Here is a 21851-nt window from a genome sequence, read left to right as displayed (position 1 = left end):
TGCTGTCTACTGTTATACTGCACCGTTGGTTTTTTTTTTGTGATGTCATATGATATTCTTTGGCAGCTACATCACCAGGAGTTTTTCAAGACAAAAATTTCATCTTAAAAAAAAAAAAACTTCCGGGTTTTCACAACGGACCTACGTGTACGTTAGGATTATCTACAAAGATAACGGAAAATTGACCCGACGAAAAAAAAAAAAACAAACACCGAAAGCGTAATTAGAGACCATAAAAGAGCGGAAGATGGATAAGGACACGAAAATTCCAGGGATTGCGGTTTTTGACACAAAAACAGGATTTTAAAACAAACTTTCGCCAAATTTCCTAACGAGGGATGCAGGAACTGCGTATAGTGTATCCTTCTGACACCTATACTAGGCGCGGAAAATTCATTTAAATTATCCCACGTTTAACAGTCAAAATTGCCGAGTTCACAAGTGAATCTTGCCCCTTGCCGGAATCTATTTCTTTTTGGACCCCACGTTCATACTGTCACTCAAAGCCAGACTTTTCCATCAAAAATATCAAAGTAGTCTATCCATTGTTAATTGCTACATTACAAACATGGAGACAAAGCCATTACGCTGAAATTTTTCATTTGTTGTATATGCTGTTTTTCATTTTTTTCCGGTTTTTTTTCCGGCATTGGTTGGGAAAATTGAATAAAGGATGCCATAGGCGGAAATTTGGTCTAGAAGGTAAACTTCTTAAGTAACCTCAGCAACGCAAAGGGCACCATGCTATTGCTCAAGTGTCTAGTACGTGACTCGCGGAATATAGTTTAAAAAACTCGCCTATGTATGATCAATTCAAGGTATAACAAAAAACTGACACGATGTTTTCAATCCAACACAAATCTTGAAGAAAAGGTTAGTTTGGGAGAAGTTATAATTTGTTGAGTAAGGTGGAGTGAGTGAGGCAAGTCGAATCCAACCTTGTTTGAAAGACTGGAAAATAAATACAATGTTGGGTACAACTTGCTACTGGTGTTGTGGTAGGGGTGTCCGCGTGATACAATAATTGTTGATTGTATTGAAGAGACAAACGGGTTTTTTTGCAAAAGTTTATCATGATCATTACGCTGAATGAAGATAGCTTGTTTTTCCGCATTTGAGAATGCTGGCGGGTGGACATTTTAACGGATTGCCGAAGTGTTTCTAGATAATTCTCATTCCTGAAGTTCTGTAACGCCATCAATTCTTGGTTTCTAAGTCGGATGTTTTATACTATTTGGGCATTTGTGTGGTTTATCAGCGATTTTGTAACAAAATAGATCTTACTTATAATTCCAAATTAAAACCCGAAGGTGATTCAGTTTCACAAAAAAATTCTTAGCACTTGTTAGATTCCTGATAGGATATTTATAACAGAGAGTAAACTATCTGCTCTATTAAAATAGCACGATTTTTTTTTTTATTCAGATGAATGGAGATGAATTATGAATACATGTTACTTATTCAAACCATCATTTGGGAAAACTATTAAAAACGTCGTCAGATGCATTTTTAAGGAAATTAAATATTCCTTTTCTTTCAACATAACTACGAGAAACGTCCCGGAATAGTTAAATCTCTACTACGGTTTATGGCGGAACAATTTCCCCCACTTTGGCAACATGGCCGCTCGGTTGAACCAAATTCCGCTCTACGTCCAACATTAATCCACTCATAATAGTTTTCCAATGGGTCACAAATGTTCCAGCAAAACAAATTGACTTCAAATTAGGAAAAAACACATGATCTTCTAAATGTACCCAAGGGAAATTTACCGTAACATGTCGCAAAAGTCCATTACGAGAAAATTGGGTGATTATAATTACAAAGTTCGATATTGAACTTTAGAAATTGGTATTTTTTTTCTAAATCGTTAGCGTCGAGTTGAAATGATGTCAGGACATAGAGACTCTAAACTATTAATTTGTCCTCTGTAGAGATGGTATAAACCAGACGGAAAACTGACGTCCTGTCAGAGCACTAGCAGGTCACGCCACTCGCGCTTCGAAGAAATCAAAACAACTAAAGTCAAAAAAGAAAATATCATCGCTAAATTGTTGCTATCTGTTACGGGGTATGTGAACACGATGCCGTGTGATTTGTTGCACTTGCGTTTAAGTTTGCTTTCTTCCACGTTCGATTACCATTGGTTTTCTTTTCGTTTCGATTTCACATTCTAATAAGAAGTTTGACAAAAATATACGGCGATTTCAGGAATAAAAACAGTATGACGGAGGTAAGCGTTTGATATAAAACACTGACGAAGAAAGGGAAGGAGAATGGATTTTATTTCCCTCAAAGCACACACTGGTCAGGAATTATGCCCGTAAGATGTCTAAACCAGCGTCTGAATAGGAGCAGAGATCGTGCCACATTTGATACTAGGGAAGCTCAGATGCTATTTTTGTGCATGTCCATAAATGGTGTGTAAATAGCCGGATTGGTTCCTCTTGATCGATTGTATGATTGAATAAAAAACTACAGCCAATGGATATGGCTGTTAAAATAGGGCAAGTGACTCGCTATGAGGAAACCGCTTATATCTTCGTGTGCAGTGATACCAAAGAAACTTGGTAAACGGGCAAGCATAGGTGAGTGCAGAATGTCCCACCGGTTAGTCGATCCTTTGCTTTCAACGGTATACCTTGGATTTATTGCCGTCCGGGGAGAAGGGAGACATTTGGAAACCCTAGACAGAACATTTCCCTAGAAAGGTAACGTGTGTATAGCGTCGAGGTAGTAGGTTTAAGCAGAGCGCTGTTAGCCGTGATTTGTAAAGCAGTGTTAGTGTTACCAGTGGCAGTTAGTCAGTTTCAGACCGAGTTGGGAATTTCTGTGAGGACGAAACTAACCAAATGGGAACATTTTTAAGGTTCTGTTTTCAGGCAATGGTTTGACAATCGGGACAGCTTGAAGTTTTTCCGCAGTGTCAGTAGTAAGGTGGATATTTTCGATGACAGCGGCGGCATTTGACTCCGAGAGCTCATTGGATGTCAGACTACGAGCTAAATTAAAACGAGAAATATTTTTCGTCAGGAAGAGCTAATCGACAGAAGCAAGCTGAAAGATACGTGTCCTTGTAGTGTACGGAAATTGTCCCAGTACAATACAGTGAAGAGTGGAACATTTGTTCCTTTGGAGTTACGAGCAGCTAGTCCGGATGATTTATCAAGCTGCAGCCCTACTACTAGTGAGTCGTCTTCGGACATTGAAGTCCAGCTCGATTCCGTCGAGCAGACGGATCTCACGTGCAGTGATGGTGGAAATGAAACCCGTCTGTGCTGCTAAAACAACGACTTTGAAACAAACTTCAGAGGGAACGCAAACTGACAACGATGAAGGTTCCGCGGAATCGATGAAATCTGATTCTTTGACCAAACTTGGGAAGCCAAAAATTGACGATCGAAAGTTCTACAGCCATCTCTGGGTCGCCAAAGGCCAACTCGAATACATTAAAAGGAATTAACACTTCAGATGCAAATGATGCGAAAGATTCCTCAGAATCTACTCCCGTGCAACTACCAAAAGGAAAGAAAACATTAGCAAGGACTCATAAATGTACATTCGAAGGTTGGAATAAATCTAATACGAAGAGCTCGCATCTCAAAGCTCATCAAAGAACACATACTGGAGAAAAACCTTACCAGTGTAACTGGAAGGATTGCGGTTGGCGTTTCGCAAGATCTGATGAGCTTACAAGGCATTATCGAAAGCACCCCGGAATAAAGCCGTTTAAATGCACCACATTCGATCGAAGCTTCTCTCGATCAGATCATTTGTCGCTTCACATGAAGCGTCATTACTAACGAATTCTTAAGGCCTCATTGCAAGACAGTGAACCTTGCTAGAATATTCCAAGCTCGGTTTTCAAACGTAGAGCTGTAACATAAAAAAAAGATCTGTACTAAGATATGTTCTAGTGATATAGTATGTACAATTTATACATTAGAGACAATATTCCACAACATGAAGACTGTGAACGACCAGGTTCAACAGAATCATCAAATGGAGTAAAGAATTTAAAAGAACAAAGAGAAGAACTTATTATTAAGGTGGCAAACACCACTCCTGAACTGTGTACATTTATGTTTGAAAATGGAAATAAATGCAAAGCCTTAAAATGAGATGTATTTTACAAAATGTTTGTTTCTTGTCATGACTTGTAGGTCATGTGCTTTTGAATAAACAGCAGACTAGAAGGTCACAAGTTTTGTCGCAAAACTTATTTGAATGGGTAGAAGTCAAACTTGGAGTAAGTGAGGTTGTAATAATTTTTTTTTGGCCTGCAATAGCCATTTTTGCGGTCAACACTGTTATTGAATGATGGACTGATGTATTAATAAGTTTGGTTTAAAAATTACTCTGTGCAGAATTAAGGCAGGCCTTGACTCGGCTGTGCAAATATTTTCAATGTTTCTCAACAGCTTACAATTAAATAGAGCAAGCTCTAAATTGTCGTGAATATTTATTCTTTTTGGGACTGAATTTTTACAAAAATGAAAATGTGGCCGTGAAGTCAATGAAACTAGTAAGTATAATCAAAACAAACAAAACAGTTGAAAAATCAGAACTAACAAAAGTGTCATGACCCACTTGTCATGTGATTTTAAGAAATGCTGTTAAGACAGGTGAGAAATGAAGAGTTTAAATTAAAGTTAAAAAAAAAAAAATGGTCACTGATATCAAATAATTTTTCTAAAAATGTTATCAGCACTGAGAATAGAGAAATGCCACATCTGTAATCACAAATATATCACATGTCATCTAGTTTTGAAATTTGTAGGTTAATTTTAAATGAATCATAAATGTATACATGTGTTTACAATATTTCATTATTCTTGTTCTGACAAAAAATATGGTAGCTGTTCTTTTTTGGCTTGATTATTTATGAGATTCAATGTATGCAACAGATGATCATGAAATACTTTTGAAAGATATCTGATCATAGTCTGCACTGAGCTAAACTGGTATGGATTGCATTAAAATCAATCCCATGATGTGTCTCATTTTGTATTCCTCAAAAATGACCGCACTTCAGTCTAAATTATTCAATTACTCAAGCCAATATTACTCCCGAACATGATTTATGAGAATTGGTGATAAATGTTAATGAAAATATTGTCAAGTTTGTCTGAACCTCACACATTTACAGGCTGACGGGAGACACAAGAAGCTGATTGCATTTGCAGCAGTCAATCACTGCTTTGTGAAAAAACCATTTGGACAATTCTCTAAGAATTTTACGATTTAATTTTATTTAAATCCCGTACAGCAAAATGAATTGAAGTCGTACATGAACATTGAGCATTACAATCCAAAGTCCCAAGTCCAATTGCCAATAATATTTTAACAGGAAGTACGTTAACAAGGAATTTTTAATAAAGCAGATTAAAGATAACGAAGATTAAGCTGATGAGACGTATTTTTTACTTCTAGACGAGTAACGGAAATTTATTAATTAACGAAATCAAAAGAAAGTGTGCGGCCCATATGTTTTCTGAATTTTTATGTGAAAGATTTAGTCACGCAACAAGAATGTCACGCAATATAAGTATCTGCCTTATATGACCACAAATATATCGTGTGCTCAATTTTTCGCGTCACGCAAGGAGCGACTTACGTTTTTTTTTTAATATTATTACAAAGAGTGACTTCCTTAGTCAGGGGGTAAAGTTGTTGCAGGCAGGGGGATGGTAAAGCGACAAAGATCTTTCGATGGGAGGGGAGGGGTTGGCTGGAGAGAGAAATACGTTAAAGAAGGATTAACAATTTATGTTACTATATCAAACATCTCAGGCAAAGGAATAAACAAGGAAAAAAATACTTAGAGGGAACTTTTTCCTGAGTTCACGAGTTACTCACCACCAGCAGGTTGGTTATAGGGAGTCATGTGTTTATTACACCAAAAAAGTAAATGTCGTCAGGAACTTTCAGTGATGTGTTGTTAGAGTCATTCATGGGGAAGGAGTTAAAGACGTTCCCGGTCGTTAGAATTTTCTTAGATTTGGCTGGGTTGGAATTTAATTTTCTTTTGGACGAGGAGGCGGGTTATAATTATTTCATATCATGAATTCTCTTGGAACTTACTTATAGCAAGCCCATAGGCACAAGCTTTGTACAAGACCCTGTGATTAGCAAATAGTAAAATCTATGAAAAACGAAAACGATATGTCCAACTCTAATTATAACCAACACATTTTAACGAGAACTTGGTACCTTAAAAGCTTACTTTGTATTTTCTTTTCTTGCATTCTATCAGAAGGCAGACATGCGGACCTGTTTCAGCGTGTTACATGATATGGCTGCTTTTCTGTGATTAGGGCTAAGTGTTTTCACTGCTGGATGACATTTAGGAAAACCGTCCACAACTATGTCTAACAATTCCTTGTAAAGCTGATAAATAAGGTTTTCATAATGATAATATCACTTAATTCCGAAATTTGGATGTCTTAGTCTTTGTTCAACTCTCCGCTCTTTTTACCAGTTTGTTCGTATTGAAATATTTCCTCAGGGTCAGATTTTCTCGTGAGTCAAAATATTTTACGAATGATGAGCCAGAATTTACGGTCATTTCATGGCCGATAGCTTTTAAACGGAGTTTTATCCCAAGTGTTTCTGATTGCATGAAAGTTTGGGAACAAACATGGCCGACTGCACTTCGATTGCCGGCAAAGGTTTCAGGCATTTTTTTGTGGGAGGGATATTCATTGTGTTATTGCATCTTCTTATTTTCAACATGCTGTCCATTGGTAATAACTGTAGATACTTCTTGTATAAAGTCTTTCGAGAATCTCGACTATCTTTGCTCGGAAAATCGGAATCTAAACCACCAGCCTTCACTGATACAACAGAAGGGTTGAAAAGTTCTCTTGTACCCAGGCCATTTCGCGTTTTTGTTGCCAAAGGTTGTCGTAGACCTTCCATACCCTTTTCGATCTTTGATTTCCTCCTCGCCGTAAGCCTCTTCTCTAAATTACATATTTTGGCAATGGGGCTTAACACAGGCCCTGTATCAAGTAAATGTTCTCTCCTTTCCGGACGTCTGCCAGGGTTACAGTTGGTGTTTACCCTCGCATTACGAGCCGTTCTGTTCAAGGGTAATTTTTTTCCCATCTCTTTATCTTGCTTATCAGGTTTTTTTGGGATCCCACGCAGTATGTGGAGATTATTGGGTGTGGAGTGTCGAGAGCTTTCTTCGTGTAAACGGCATGACAATGTGTCCATGGTCGACCTATCGCTTTGTGCTGTTTCTAACATGTTAACAGCGGATCTTGATGTGAAACTTCCACTGTATGAATGACACCAGTCTAAAATGATCGAAAGGGAACAGATGAAAATTTAAAGAGTCCTTGATAATTGAATAAGCTAGAATGAGGCCACTCCCCTTACACTGCCGACAGAGGGGTTGAGGGGGGTCTCCTAATAGAGGTGGGGTAGGGATCTAGCACGTCTTATCAGCGTTGTTTATTTGATTGTCTCTGGACACTTAACTGTCACCTGCCTGAGCAAGAAAAACGCCCGTAAATAACCTAAAGTTCCTTTTACCACGCTTTCGGCCCGATTTCGAAATACTAGAGGGGGCCTTTCGCAATTAGAATTTTGAGAAGCTGACTTGTCAAGTGTTAGATTTCAGCATAAGAGACATTCAATTCGCTCACCAGCTCTGTTTGTTATAAGAAACATCGATCGTTCTTCATCATTAAGCCACTCGACAATTCCTTCAAAGCATGAAACAAAAAGACATTGAGATATAATAAAGTTCAGACATTATAACTTTCAAGCTGGCTTTACCCTACATAAGTAGTTTATGGTTCAAACGCCTGGTTAGGCTAGGGTCTCTAGGTTTCGTTCTCGGGGAAAAAAAAACCAAGCTCTTCTCTCAAATGCCTTCAAATTCAGTTGAAACACCACGTAAACCAGTTTCAGAGGTTTGATAAAAACTTGCTTCGTGAAAGCTCTCACTCACCTCTGTATTCTACCTTCAGGATCATTTTTATAGTTCCAACAGGTAACTCAAACAGGGGAAAAATTTTGAATTACGAGCGGTAAGTTCTCGTTAATTTCTTGAAGGACAGACTGGTTTCTTTAGATCAGAAAATTATTATCCAAGCTGTACGTATATATTTCATATTTTGAGTTCCAAGAACTGAATAACATAGGGAATTATATATATTATTTTTTTTGCCGATAATATTCTTCTGTTTCCTTATTACCCAAGTCATCATGTAGAAGCAATAACTGACTGATTTCCCAGCCACAGAGATCCTCTCCTCGTGATACAATGGAGGAATTCCTGTTAACAGAAACATAAAATACTAAAATTTCACCAATAAACCACCCTTCTTGCTAATCTCTCGTCCATAACGCTACTGAATTTAAGATTGGTACTGAAGTGCACTGCCACCGAGTGACGTTAAACCAAAATGGAAGCCAAATAAGACCTAGGAAAATATCACAAGGATAATGCCCGAGCGCTCAAAGTGAAACCAGTGCAATCCCGGAGCGCAATCTTGGTCAAGAACTGAGTTCTACAATTTGCAAAAATGGAACTGGATCTTGGTTAGGAACACAGGAAACGGGAGCAATCACTAGATTTAGTAAAAGAAAAATGCTGACGAAAATTTTCCTGTGGTAGACTGTCCAGATCAAGGGGATATGACCTTACCATTTACTACCTGTTTCGAGAAAGGGTATATTTCGTTTATGAATAAATTCATACAGAATAATTCTCATAATTACTATGCTCAGTATTTGAACGTGCTCAAGGTTCCTATTCCTGCAATCAAAAACTCCTCATATCAAACTGAGTGAGAAATTTATATCCTTCACTACTAAGTAAATATACTTGGCATGGTGTAAAGTGTTTATAACTAAACATGATTCCTAGTTAAGTGGGATCTTGAAACGGAGATGATGTTAAAATGGAAAGACAAACGAAGATCACGGGGAAGATAATCTTAGATTAAGACAGGTTAATATGGGTGATTTTGTGGGGCAAACAGTTGTGAGGTAGTTCTAAAAGCAGGTGTAAAGAAGAGGATTGAAAAAAGGATGAAGGAAATCAGAAAATCTGTCTGACTTTTCAAGAATGGTGATAAGTTACTATGACGACCATCTGATCAGTCTGCGAATGCCGCACGAGAGTGTCAGTTTATAAAATGTTTCTACAATAAAACTGAGAAGTGAAGAACTAACGATATAAATGTTTATGGCCTCTTTTATTTTCAAAATAATCTACGGCAATGATAATTCAAGAATGAAGGGTCCTTATCTCGTTAGAAACCTTCCCTTTCAGTGTAATTCATACCTTATCAAGCAATGGCTGATGGAAATGATATAGCAACGCGAGGGAAAATTAAGGCCGATAGGAGGGAGAATTGTTGATCAGGTCCTAGGTACGTGTTGAAGGGTTTGAATTAAACTCAGTGTTGTTTTGCTCCAGACCTACTGTGAATTACCGAGACTAAAGCTCATGAAACAGTGCATATTTTGTTATATTTAAACCTAAATATCGCTGAATGCGGTTTTTCTCTTAAGCAAGATTACAAGGGCTTGAGGCCGTTGAAAGAATATTGAATTTAAGGATAGCAAACCAAAATGTAGAATATTTGATTATTTAAATGTCTTGCTGTTCACAAGGAAAGATCATTGCGAAGTTTTGAAAACGTCTGCTTTCTTTAGAATCACTTTACATTAGCTTTACCACAAGCAATGAAATAATTGATGTTTTGTAAAGGAAATAATTTGAAATGCATCAATTTATAGAATTGATGGATCGCCTGAGTGTATGTTCATGCAAAAGCCTTCACAAGTAAAGGTAATCAGGCACAATGTAAATTCAAGATTTTCTTATCTTCTTCCGTCATTTGAAACAAAAACATCCATTATTGGATGTTTTCAATGAAGTCCTCAAAGTGTCTACATACAAAAATAATCTGGTTCTTGCTATTCTTAACATCCATCAACTTATTATCGCAGTACTAACCTCAAATCTTGTGCCGAAATATGTTGAAAATGTTTCGTTCTTAGGTTATCTTGATTGGTACTGTAATCTCGTTTCGTTTTATTCCTAAACGAGCACGGAGTTTCCTGCATCATGTCGCATCACGTATTCAAATTTTAAACTGATTTTTCACGGTTTATCTGTCACAGGAAATGTAATTCAAGAACGGATGGACATTCATAGTCCCCTAAAGTGTTCACTATTTACCTTTTCCACAGCAACATCCCACAACAAATTTTCAAAGGTGTCCGGAAATTGCCTAAAAATAGCTCCTAGTAAACAAAGATGAAGGCTGAAACCTGTCCAATTAGTGATTTAAAACGTGAATTGCGGTTTCGTGATTAGAATTTATCTTTATTTCACTTCCATGGTTTGTGAACAAGTGACAGTAATGTTTACACAAAACCTGCAGGGTGCCTAACTTAAGTTCTGTCTATGTACATTTGTTTGTGCTTGAGTAGCTTCGATAAATAGAAATCCTGTCATTTCTATTTTCATTACACTACGGGATTCAACGTAGCACCTTTTTCACACGCTTTTCAAAAGCTTTTAAGAACAAAATGAATTGTAATGGAGGGCTCTTACGACAATCTGATAATTATTCCTCTGGGAAAGAAACGGCTTTCACAGACTCCAACTAAGCAAATCTAATTATAATTACTATGGGATGTCTAACAAAGTTATGTTTATTTTTTCAAGTAAGTAATCTTTATTTTGTTAAAGAAAACGTTTCGTAGAGGTGAAGGAAATTAATGTTTTATGATCTAATGAGCTCTCTTAAAATGAAGGGAACATTTTTTAAGCTGGGAAACTGCAATTTTAAAATACACTTTGATTAGTTTTAAAAATTATTTCATTGTCTTACGGCTAACATATTTTTTCTTGAACAAAAATCTATGCCCGTCATCTGCTTCATATGCAAGCATTTCACTTTAATTAAAATCCTTTTTTTCGTACCCAGATCTCAAATGGCGAGTAAACGCTGAGAGTTATGGGTAACAAAGTATAACAAGCCATTGTAAAGGACGCCAGTAGTTGGGAACTTTCAACGGAAAGCTATAACGGTAGGCTAAAAAAGCTAAAAGCTAACCCGGGGAATGTAGCTGATAGTCAGTGAGATGGAAAAAAAGCGTAGGTGCGGAAACTGGGGAAAGCAGATATAAAAACTCTGACTTGTTAGGTCGAAACCAGTTTTCGCGCGGCGTAAAACACAATTCGACGTTGAACTAAGAAAAACATCATTAACAAATTCGTTGGAGGATAAACGACGGCCGAAATATTCTTTCACAATTATGGATCGTAACTAAATAGCAATAAAATCCTTAAAATAAGCTAAATTATCTTAGAGGCAAGAATGATGATAAGGGATGTCACATTCCTTAGAAAATTGTGTTTCAATTGGGTTCGAAATACGATACAGACGAACGGTATGATAAGACTAGAAGCTCCCGGAAAATTGAGTGTTTTATATGGGTGTATACATTAGAACCGATTTGGGTAGAAACATTGTGGAAGAAATTCTTTTTTTAACAGAAAGTTATGCGTCTTTTTAAGGATCCTTATTTAGGGTGAGGAAAGATTCGCGCACTTTGTCCAAATCCGTCATACGACATCCCTCTACGCTTATCATCAAAGTCATCGGCACGTTCGTCATCAAGCCCTCTGCGCATGCTCCTGCTCTGGCTCAGACCATTTTCCTGTGTATCCCTGAATCCTCCACCGTGTGAAATTCGGTCTCGAGGCCAAGAGCCCTGTTGTACCTGATGCCTGGGTTCTCTCATTCTCATCCTGGTCAGAGTGAAGTTGAGGTTGGCGGGTTTATTAGGCAGTACTGTACATGATTTGGTTTCCTGTTCAAATCCTTTGGCCGAAACCGTGATGTCATAAGAGCCTGGTACTAGTAATCGCCAAAAGTCGCCGTCACTCGCGGAGAACACATCATGGCGGCGATTTGAAACAGCTACTCTGGCTTCGTCCACTGGGTTACCATCTTGATCTTTAACAAAACCGTGTACACCAGTATGGACCTAATGATAAGCGGATACTTTATAAATCAACCGAGAGGTAACTCATATTGAATTCACACTAAATTAATCTATAAGGATATTTTGTCAACTTTACTTTTGACTGACAGGCGAGCGCGAAGTTGGCTTCCGCGCTGAGCGTGTCAGAAATCTTAATTCCGTAGACAAGGTGGAATGGATTGTCAAGAGTGACATTTACGTCCCCTCTCCCCTCATTCTCTTTAAGCCTCACCCCAGCTCTCTTAGTTTGCTTTGTCTCATCTCAGTTCCCTCATTATCTTTGACGGATTAAATCATACACGCTAAATTTAGCGGTAGTCTTCTCCGCAGCGATCTTTAAGCCTAAGAGGGAATATTTATGATCACCCCCCTGTCTCCATAGCACGCTGCAACAAGCCTATTTTAAAATCCTTAAAATTAATAATCTATGGATTATCATTTTTGATATACCTGCTCTATATAACTAAGGAGCGCTTCTTTGTTCTCCTGCCAGTATTCTGGCAGTTCGCTTGCATTAGGAAACTTCTGACAACCGAGTTCAAGCGTAATATCAAAGCAGTTAGAGTGCACGTAATTGTAATCTTGCATTCCTCCCGATACGCTAAACCACTTGGCACCATTTGTTATTCCGTCTATAAAATGCTCCCGCGGAATCTCTTTGCATTTCCAAGGTGCGTTTGCTAAATGCATTGTGGGATGTGCCTCTGAGTACGCACGCGCAATCTGTCTGAATACGTCATCATCAGGCGTGGCGCTGTACACGCTCTGTCCCGAGGGATTATCATCATACGGGTAATTGGCCACGAGAGCCCCACTATGCAAACTGGCTGACAGCACAAAAGGAATAGAATTGATCCACTTCATGACAGCGCGGGTTTCCGGTTGGGGTGGCCCGTTGGTGCTTGGAAAAACTGATCTGGAAAATTACGATTCAAGTCGATACCGTTAGCATTAGGTCGGCTTGATTTCCAGCTGTCTTCCCCATCAGCGAATGTGGCAGCCATCTCGTATCCGTCAGGATTCATACTCGGCATAATGTGGATTCTAGTCGTGTCCACAATGTTAGTGACTCTCTCGTTGACTTCGTAGTTTTTGCAAAGATACCTAATTAAATGAAGAAGCATCTCTCTTCCTACTGCTTCATCCCCGTGCATGTTAGCGACGTATTTAAATTCTGGCTCCCCTGGCTCGTGCTTCCCTGGGTTATTGGAGATTTCCATGACCCACAATTTGCGGTTCTGCACCGAAGTACCAATGTCATACAAACGAGCTATTTTGCTATATTTTCTGGAATACTCCTTCAAAAGCCATGTCATTTCTTCATAATTATGATGCCTAAAGCTCGAATTCTTCTCAGGTATTTCAGTTTTAGAGTCTTTTTCTAAATCCTTCAGCGTGCTTTTAGTATCTTCTTGGCTGTGGTCTTTCAGTTCTTCTTTGGCGATTGCGAGTTTATGTTTTATATCCTTGATGGTTGCAAAACTCCCTTTCTTTCCATTATTCGTGTTTGGTTCAGTATCATGTTTGTTTTCCTTTTCGAATGATATTTTTTTAGCTCCTTTGTCGGGTGGCTTTGCAGACGAAGATAGCACCAGGCTGTGGAGGATCATAAACAGTACGAACAACTTTGCACGGAGCATGGTTGAAGTGCTCACAGGACTGATCACAGTTGGAAATGTCTGTTCTTTTGTTACACAATATGAATTTAGAGCTCGTATGTTTCTTCTGACATCACCACAGGAGTGGTTGACCGCTCACCACACCTTACAAAGATTTAGTTATGATCTCTACATCTCTCATCGCATCACGGCTATAAACCATTTGTAAATGATCCTTTATCGTGTTTCATTTCAACAGCTCACAAACAAAACTGCAGTTGCATTAATACTTATTCGACATGTCAGAAAACTGAAAGACCGCGAAGTCTCAATTAAAATTTAAAGTTTGTCCTCTTGCTGGAACATTTAGATTTAAAGAGTAAAACAGAGTTTTGGCGATCGATTTGTAAAATCCAATTAACAGACCACCTGCTGAGAGATGACAGGTGCAACAATCTACCTGCTCCGAATCTTTTAGCGCAAAAATCGTCTGAATAAATATTTTATAAGTACATTTGTATTTGAACTTTTTAATCAAAAGCGAGAAAGTAAAGAGCACTTCAAAAATTCTAATATTCAGCGGGTAACCTTGTGAAGTAATTTTGTTGTTGACCTTATTAAAATTAACTTCAGATCGATGCAGTTTACATGATTTGTTGATATCTGAAAATATTTTACAAATCTGCCAAAATATGGATTTTAGAACATAATTGTTTCCCACGAGGAAAAGAAACGAGATGCTTAGAAGAATATTAACCCAAACAAAGATGAGAAAACCCCGTAAATTGCTAAGACAAGCATTTGTTTTCTACTACACCACACCCATTTCAAGAATAAGATCTAAATAAAGAGAGTGAATAAAGTTCTGTGGAGGAATGTCAGATTATGGACAAGTGATCTAATTCGCATTTTGGACTGATTGAATTTCACAGCGGAAGACATTTGACGGTTTGCGATACTAAAGATTTTTCTGCTTTTATATATTTGCTGTTTAGCCGTCCTACGAGACGCTAAAAATGCATCTTATATCGACGTTTGTGATTTTTTTTTAATTCTGAGTTTTCATCTTGGAAACTGCAACCCGTTTCTAAGGAAAGTTCTTGATATGTTCCACGGTGGCAAACAAAAATTTCAGGTAAACGACGAGGCAAGGAAAAGCGTTGATATTCTGGATGTAAATGAATTTAAACACCACGATTACGAGGAATTGACCTGGTTTTTAAAGTACTTTGCTAAAAAGTACCCAGACATTACAAGATTGTATTCTATTGGATACAGCGTGCAGAACCGTAAGCTATGGGTGATGGAGATATCAGACAATCCCGGAAAACACGAAGCTGGCGAAGCGGAAGTAAAATATATCGGAAACATTCACGGTAATGAAGCCTTGGGCCGAGAACTTTTATTACAGCTGATAAAATACTTTTGCGAAAACTATGAAAATGACCCAGAAATCAAGAATCTTGTGCAGAGGACAAGAATACATATTTTACCGAGCATGAACCCGGATGGTTACGAATTGGCAGCCGTTCGTGGTAAGGGGAACAAACTGGTTGGAAAGAGAAACGCTTTGCGAGTCGATTTAAATCGTAATTTTCCGGACCAGTTTTTCCCCAGTACTACTGGTCCACCACAGCCCGAGGTCAGGGCTGTAATGGACTGGATTAAGGAGTACCCGTTTGTATTATCGGCCAGTCTGCATAGCGGAGCTTTAGTTGCGCTCTATCCTTATGATGATTCACCATCAGGACAGAGTCAGTACAGCGCTACACCGGATGACGATGTTTTCAGACGTTTAGCAAAGACATATTCACAGGTACCTTATGTTTAATTTAATTCCTAACGGTACCAATTTGAGGAAGATGTCTAGATAACTCGACCACTAGGGTAAATCTTACATATCTTACGAATCCTTCTAGTTGCTGCTACAAGAAAATGTATGCAGACCTTTGAGGAAAATTTATGAAAGAAAGAATTAAGTGTTATTTCCCTGAAAGTTTGAATTTTATCACTTGAGCTTTTAGCATTTACTATTTGAGTTTGTTATTCCTTTCTATGAATTTAGCGTTAAGTATCATTTTACATACTGATGAATTTCAACTGTAGGTGACCAGTTTGGGGAAGGTCTTATTTCCCTTCTTTCACTCTTTACAATCTTGCATCAATATGCATATTCTCCATACTGCTCTCTGTATATTTGCTGTGGTATTGATATGGAGAATTTATATGAAAATGAAGAGCTGCTTAAGTAAGCGATCATTTCCTTTATTCTCATGACCTTACTGTTTGATTTAGCAGTGATAATGTAAGGAGATATAGAGTGTTGGTCAATGTTAGGAGTTGAAGGGTTTAAGTCAAAAACTGATTCGCTGCTTTGTTTTCTACGCAAGGCGCATCCCGTGATGCATCTGGCAAATCCTAAATGGAACTGTACGGATCAAAAGGAAGAACATTTCATAGACGGCATCACGAATGGTGCCAGCTGGTCGAGTTTGTCAGGAGGCATGCAGGATTACAACTACGTTCACTCGAACTGCTTTGAAATAACACTGGAGCTTGGCTGCGATCGATTTCCTAAAGGTACTGAGTTGGAAAAGTACTGGCATGATAACAAGAAGGCTTTGGTGGAGTTGACTCAGCAGGTATGAGACTTTCTCCTATTTTGTTGAAATGTCATTGTGATGCAGATTCTCTGCCTTCGAGACCGGTCATTGTATTCTGATGACCTCCCCCCCTCCCCTCTCCCTTAGTCAAAAACTGATCCCCCCTCCCCTCCCCCTTAGTGGCGCTTAAATGGCGGTCAATTTTCTACAGTTCCCCGTTATTTCTACAAAGAGTCAAACATGTACCATTTCTCTTGCATCTAAGGTGCATTATGGCGTGAGTGGATTTGTCAAGAACATACAAGGAGAGCCTCTCTCTGATGCAACCATTAGCGTTGCAGATCGTCGTCATGACGTCACTTCATCAAAGGATGGAGACTTTTGGCGCTTACTCGTACCAGGTTCATACGAAATCACAGCCACGGCACAAGGTTACCAGCCACAAACCCAGCTTGTGGAGCTTCGGGCGTTTGAAGGGAAAGTTGTAAATTTTACTCTAAAGCCGACTCAGGAAGACGGGATGAAGATATCACTTGAAGGAAGCGAAGACGAATTATTAGACCGAGTCATGGTGAGTCTAAGATACACAGCATTATTTTTTTTACTGATTTACAGAGTAATTTATCTCGGAGCTGTGTTGGGATTTGTACTTTTCCTGTGGAGACGAACGAAAAAAACCAGCGAACGTTTTCAAGAGCAAATAAGGAAAAATGAGGGATAATAAGGGCGCTCATTTCACTCATATTCAGTTCAAGATGGAAATGTAATTCTGTTTACTCAATCCTTCAGTCTGTGATCCTTCAATTTTTTTGACACGTCTTTTTATGTCATTTTTAAACAGGCAGGAACCTTTGTCACGGACGAAGGAGTGGATCCGAGGGAGCATATCATCAAGCTGACCAATCAGAATGACAGGGAGGAACAGCCGTTTCATAAACACGTATTACATCCAGGGCTTAACGACAGGTGTGTCATGTAAGGCGTTATGAAATGAAATCATAAAGTTGGTCGGACTTCGCTGTAGTAGTCGCCCTTTCTCAGTCACCTCAGGCACGTCGACGCACATTCATCGAGATCTTACTGTGACAGCTCATCAGCTTGCAAAATGAGCTTTTGTTAACGTAGGCTTGGTTCATAGACTAAGACTAATATTTGGGTTGAGTTAATATTCTTCTCAAAGTAAGGACCCGGCTCCTCTTTAGCCATGCCTTGAAGTTTTAGGTTTGACTCCTGTATATCAGCAACATCTCACAGAGAGTTTGATGGCAAAACCCACTTTGATTATTACAACCGAGAGAGCATATTCTCTTGTCGTCACTAGTATCACGAACACAGCAAATAACCGTGTTGATTTTTTCCTTTTTTCATATTTATAGATCAAGGTTGTCTCTTGAGAATGCGCTTCTTAGCGATGAAACTGCTCGTGGAAGTGGATCTGTTGAAGAAAGCAAACCCGACGATATCTCTGGTGAAGGAGGAGGGAGTGGTGACGTAAAATCCAAGCAGGAACCAGACAGACGGGTGTCTCATCCAAAACTGGTTAAACCAGACAAACCTGTCACTATCTCAAGACCGGTAAAGCCGGCTAAGCGTGTCACTATTCAGAAACCGGCTAAAACCATCAGCAACAAGACAGCCCCCAAAGTTATTACAAAGCCCCAAGCTCCTAAACCGAAAATCAATGTGATACAAAAGAAACCAGCGCTTGCAGCAGGGAAGAAAACCATACCCTCTAAATCACCTGCCACAGACAAGCGCTTCTTGAAGTTGATTGGCTCAAACGTGGCGTGTCGTCTGGTTGGAAAGAAGGGATTAAAGAATGGAAACTTGAGGTGGGTGGGGCACTTACCCCACTTGCCATTAGACGACTCCCATCTCATCGCTGGTGTGGAATTATCCACCGATGATAAACTGGGAACTGACGGCACATATCGTGGTGTAAAATACTTTACAAGTACTCCGAAACGAGGTTACTTCTTCCGACTGAGGGACTGTAAGGCTTTAAAACATTGAAAATTTATTTCCCCTGAACTGATTCGAAATTATCCGTCATAAGCTGCACTGCATTCATTGTATGCTAGTTTCGAGAATGTGGTGTTATATGAGGATGACGTATGACAACCATTCTGCTCCTCAGAGAGCATCACTAAAAACCGCTTTGGCTCTCCCTTACAATATTATTTTCATCATAGTGCGATATCATTATCATTTGTTAAATTATCATTACTATTATTAGCTGATGCCTTTTTGTATTGTCATCAACTTTTTTTCTGTACAAAGTTTTGATATTAATCGAAACAAGAAGTTATAAATCAAAAAATATATAGCCACTAAACAGTAGAGTGAAATGCAACCTTTTCAGTCACACTAGAAATATCGGTGTTAGACCTTCATGTTGTTCCTGATGGACAGTTCGGATTAGTGTCAAGACTTTCTTTGTAGCTTCTCTTGACCTTGCTAGTTTTATCTTCACAGTTTCCTGATCAGTGACTGAGAATTTTTTTGATAAGACGTAAGTTTTTTGTACATGTAAAGCATAAGTTGTTGCAGAATCATCGTCAAACAGTAAAAAAACTAAGAGGTAATGTATTATCAGCGAGAATAACCTGAGAAAAAATAATCAGATTCGTAACATTTAAACTTATCTATTACCTGGTCCAATTCGACGAGCGGCCAAAACGGCGAGAGTTGTGTGGGGGTCTGGCACTATAAAAATGCCAGAACCCTCGTGGACCTCTCGCGCGCTCGCATTGAAACTTCTCTCGTGATTGTTATGTTTACCACGTTTTACCGTTTTACTACTTTGTTGTACTGTAGCAAGTCTTGCCTGCAATGACAAAAAATAATGCTGTTGGCCATATTTTCTTAAGTCGCCTAGCAACTACTAGAAATCAGCAGCAAAGCATTAGATTTCAACTACTAAAATATTTCCTCAAAGGAGTCCACGAACAATTTCCGCCAACGAGAAGGATTTTGCAGTCGCCATCTGATATGGCTTTCATTAAGGAAATAGAGAACGTGTTCTAACTTGTCTCCTACAAAACAATACGATGATTATCCTTTTCATGATCTCAGAAGCTTTCCTCCTTGAAATGATACAAGGATGCAACTCTACGTGATTTTCCTCCCTTCCAGCGCATTCAGCTTCAAGCGAATACCTTGAGCATCTCCCGCTATATTCTTCCTCTAATCGACTTATTCGCTTCTGCTCAAATTAATGAAACGAATTATGATTTCGTTCGTGAAGACAACATTTGTTTTTATATTTATTGATGGTGACCGTCAAGGTAACGAAGACTGTAAACGAAGAACTTTCAAGACCATAATCCATCATCGGCTTTATGAAAGCCAAGTTGTCAAGTTGGATTTTGCCCTGTTTGACTACGAAACCTGAGACTGCTTTAAACCATTCGGTTCATTTTGCTTGACCTTCTAATTTATTGTCATATAGGTTCCTTGCTAGGCAGCAGGAAAATAGTGAGTCTACAGTTGTGGAGTTTCTTAGACACTGGAACAAAATGGCCTCTATCGTAATTTCCGTGTTTGAAAGTGCAGTTGGTTTGCTTGGGGGTAACATAAAAGGAAAAGCAGCGGAGATGCTTAGAGATGGAGATGTAACCGATGAAGAATGTCGGGATTTGGTCATGACGGAAATCAATGATATCAAATCAATGTTGAAAGGAGTTTCAAGGAAAGACTTGAGAGCCAGTATCTCTTATTTTAAAGAAGGCATTGGGTACTTATATCAATTCTTCGACAAGGCAAGGATCCATCGCGAGTACAACGCAGAAATAGCACATGCTGCTAGCAATGAAGCCCTTTTGCTCACAGAAGAAATGACAAAATTGGATCTTAAGGGCTTAGATGACTCTACTAACCAAGATCTTTCAAGTGCAAGAGAGCGATTCAAACTTGCTCGCGAAAAAGCCACAGAGGCTTTCGCTAATGAAGCACTAAACATATCCGACCGCCTTCTTGCAACACGATACCGAATTATGGCAACCATACTTGAGACAGTGGACAATCCCAAAAGAGCATTAGTACCCTGCAAAGTATGCATTGAAGAATTAAATTGCCTTCCAGCGGTTCAGAATAATTTTGGTGTTCAGGTTACAAGAGGCATCAAGTCTGTCAAGGGTTGGTTTAGAAAAAAGGAACGAGGGAAACTAATTTCCAGTGTATGTTCCATGAATCGGGTCCTCTACGATGTCTCACGAATAGTGCTCGGTAGATGTCCTTTAGAGAAGGCATGGCCCACTGTTGATACCGGAGGGAGCGCAGTTGATCCATTGCGTGACGAAAGAATAACTAATGCGCTACGAAATCAGGGCATTGAGGATTTTTGCGTGAAATGGTCCTTTGGTAAGGATGAACTGAAATGGGTGTCAGGCATCGCTACAAACTCCAGTGGACAATTTATTTTGACAGAACACGCTAGTGCCATTATCAAGGTGTTTGACAGCGACGGCAAGTTGGAAAAACGTATCAGTCTACCGGACAAGGCGATTCCTTTGGATGTAGCCACTGACTTCAACGACGATATCTATGTGCTGGCTGTCATCTTGTCTTCAGATGAGGTAAACTCGAATACCAGCCGCTGTTCAGGAAATGAGCCCAAACTCCCCCCCTCGAGAGGATCGGAGACCGAATCTGAGAAATGTGTGGAAATCGAGGCTATCGACGAGGGAACCCTATGGGTTTACAAGTACACTGAAACTGACGTCTATCAACAACCTGTGGGCAAAGGAGGCTGGGATAGCAAGCTATCGGTCGATGAGCGTGGTAATATGATTGTTTTGAGGATCGGGGATGGGATGTCTATGGAACGTGCGTTGGAAAAATATGACATTAAGTGGCGGCTTGTTCGCAGGCTTAGAGAGGAAACTGCAATTAAAAACTTGAAGGATATCACTTCTGTTAATGACGGTTAAGTCATGGCATTGGATAAGGCGGATCGCCTTATTCACATCTTCGGTGAAAACGGGGAACATCTTCGGAAGTTTAAGCTGCAAACAATCTATGAACCCGACATCATAACTTTTCATCGGAAAAGTGGACATGTCGTTGTAGCTGGTGTTAGAGAAGAGAACGAGTGTCTGGTTGTGGAAATTACGAGAAAGGAATACGAAGGATATCGGCCATGACAGTCACAAATGAGGGACAAATCGCTGCGGTTACCAAATACTCCACCAAAGTACTTGTTATGTGACATTCCACCAAAGTACTTGTTGTGTGACATTCCGTTTTGCTCGTTCATCGATGAATTATGAGGCGTTCTTTCAATGATAGAATGCCCTAACCTTTCGCAAGCTGCTAACTTACTTTGGAATGCACAAAAGTAAACTTATATCGGGCGAATTGAAAGTCTATTTCTACAGTTCCATTACACCCTGTTGGCGACATCCAATCCCTCTCCGTGCCCTCTGAAAACCAAGATTCTCCACCTCATCCTACAGCGAAACTGTAATCAGTGATTTCTGGTCCCTCAGACAAACCTTTCGTGTTTAGTCGTTCGATTATTTCCTTCTTACCGGGAGATAATCACTTCGAAAGTTTTGAATAAGTCGGCGTTGCCAAGTAGGTGTGCCAACCGTTAAATAGTTCAACAATGGCAAAAAAAAAAACA

The 21851-nt window shown here is 39.2% G+C and overlaps 3 protein-coding genes and 1 pseudogene across 3 annotated transcripts; 2 read left to right on the top strand and 2 right to left on the bottom strand.

Moving 5' to 3' along the window:
- The first annotated feature begins 2224 nt into the window (after positions 1-2224).
- LOC131783316 (Krueppel-like factor 7) lies at positions 2225-4121 on the top strand. Its single transcript, XM_066158907.1, is given in 4 exon segments — positions 2225-2233; positions 3034-3255; positions 3257-3388; positions 3390-4121. Coding segments are annotated over 4 exon segments (777 nt in total). The 3' UTR covers positions 3804-4121.
- Positions 4122-5833: 1712 nt separating this feature from the next.
- Positions 5834-10231, bottom strand: LOC131783295 (uncharacterized). Its single transcript, XM_059100023.2, has 4 exons — positions 9983-10231; positions 8211-8290; positions 7656-7715; positions 5834-7304 (listed from the first exon to the last, which is right to left on the bottom strand). Exons 1-4 carry the CDS (start codon positions 10093-10095, stop codon positions 6598-6600), a joined length of 960 nt encoding a protein of 319 aa, XP_058956006.2. The 5' UTR covers positions 10096-10231; the 3' UTR covers positions 5834-6597.
- A 482-nt stretch (positions 10232-10713) lies between these two features.
- Positions 10714-13939, bottom strand: LOC131783285 (carboxypeptidase D-like; annotated as a pseudogene).
- Positions 13940-14638: 699 nt separating this feature from the next.
- Positions 14639-18766, top strand: LOC131783344 (carboxypeptidase D). The gene is given in 6 exon segments (XM_059100079.2): positions 14639-14666; positions 14669-15438; positions 16013-16264; positions 16491-16796; positions 17067-17191; positions 17602-18766. Coding segments are annotated over 6 exon segments (2118 nt in total). The 3' UTR covers positions 18239-18766.
- Positions 18767-21851: the final 3085 nt, after the last annotated feature.

Source organism: Pocillopora verrucosa, chromosome 12 (genome assembly GCF_036669915.1).
Source record: "Pocillopora verrucosa isolate sample1 chromosome 12, ASM3666991v2, whole genome shotgun sequence".
In the NCBI taxonomy this organism is placed as follows: domain Eukaryota; kingdom Metazoa; phylum Cnidaria; class Anthozoa; order Scleractinia; family Pocilloporidae; genus Pocillopora; species Pocillopora verrucosa.
The sequence above is the reverse complement of the archived record's forward strand: the minus strand, read 5'-3'. Positions and strand labels throughout refer to the sequence as shown.

Coding starts and splice junctions, on each gene's coding strand:
- LOC131783295 (XM_059100023.2), bottom strand. CDS start 10,095: ATGATGCAGGAAACTCCGTGCTCGTTTAGGAATAAAACGAAACGAGAT. Junction 8,291..9,982: donor ATTTCGGCACAAGATTTGAG/GTTAGTACTGCG, acceptor TTCTGTTAACAG/GAATTCCTCCATTGTATCAC. Junction 7,716..8,210: donor GCTTCTACATGATGACTTGG/GTAATAAGGAAA, acceptor CATGCTTTGAAG/GAATTGTCGAGTGGCTTAAT.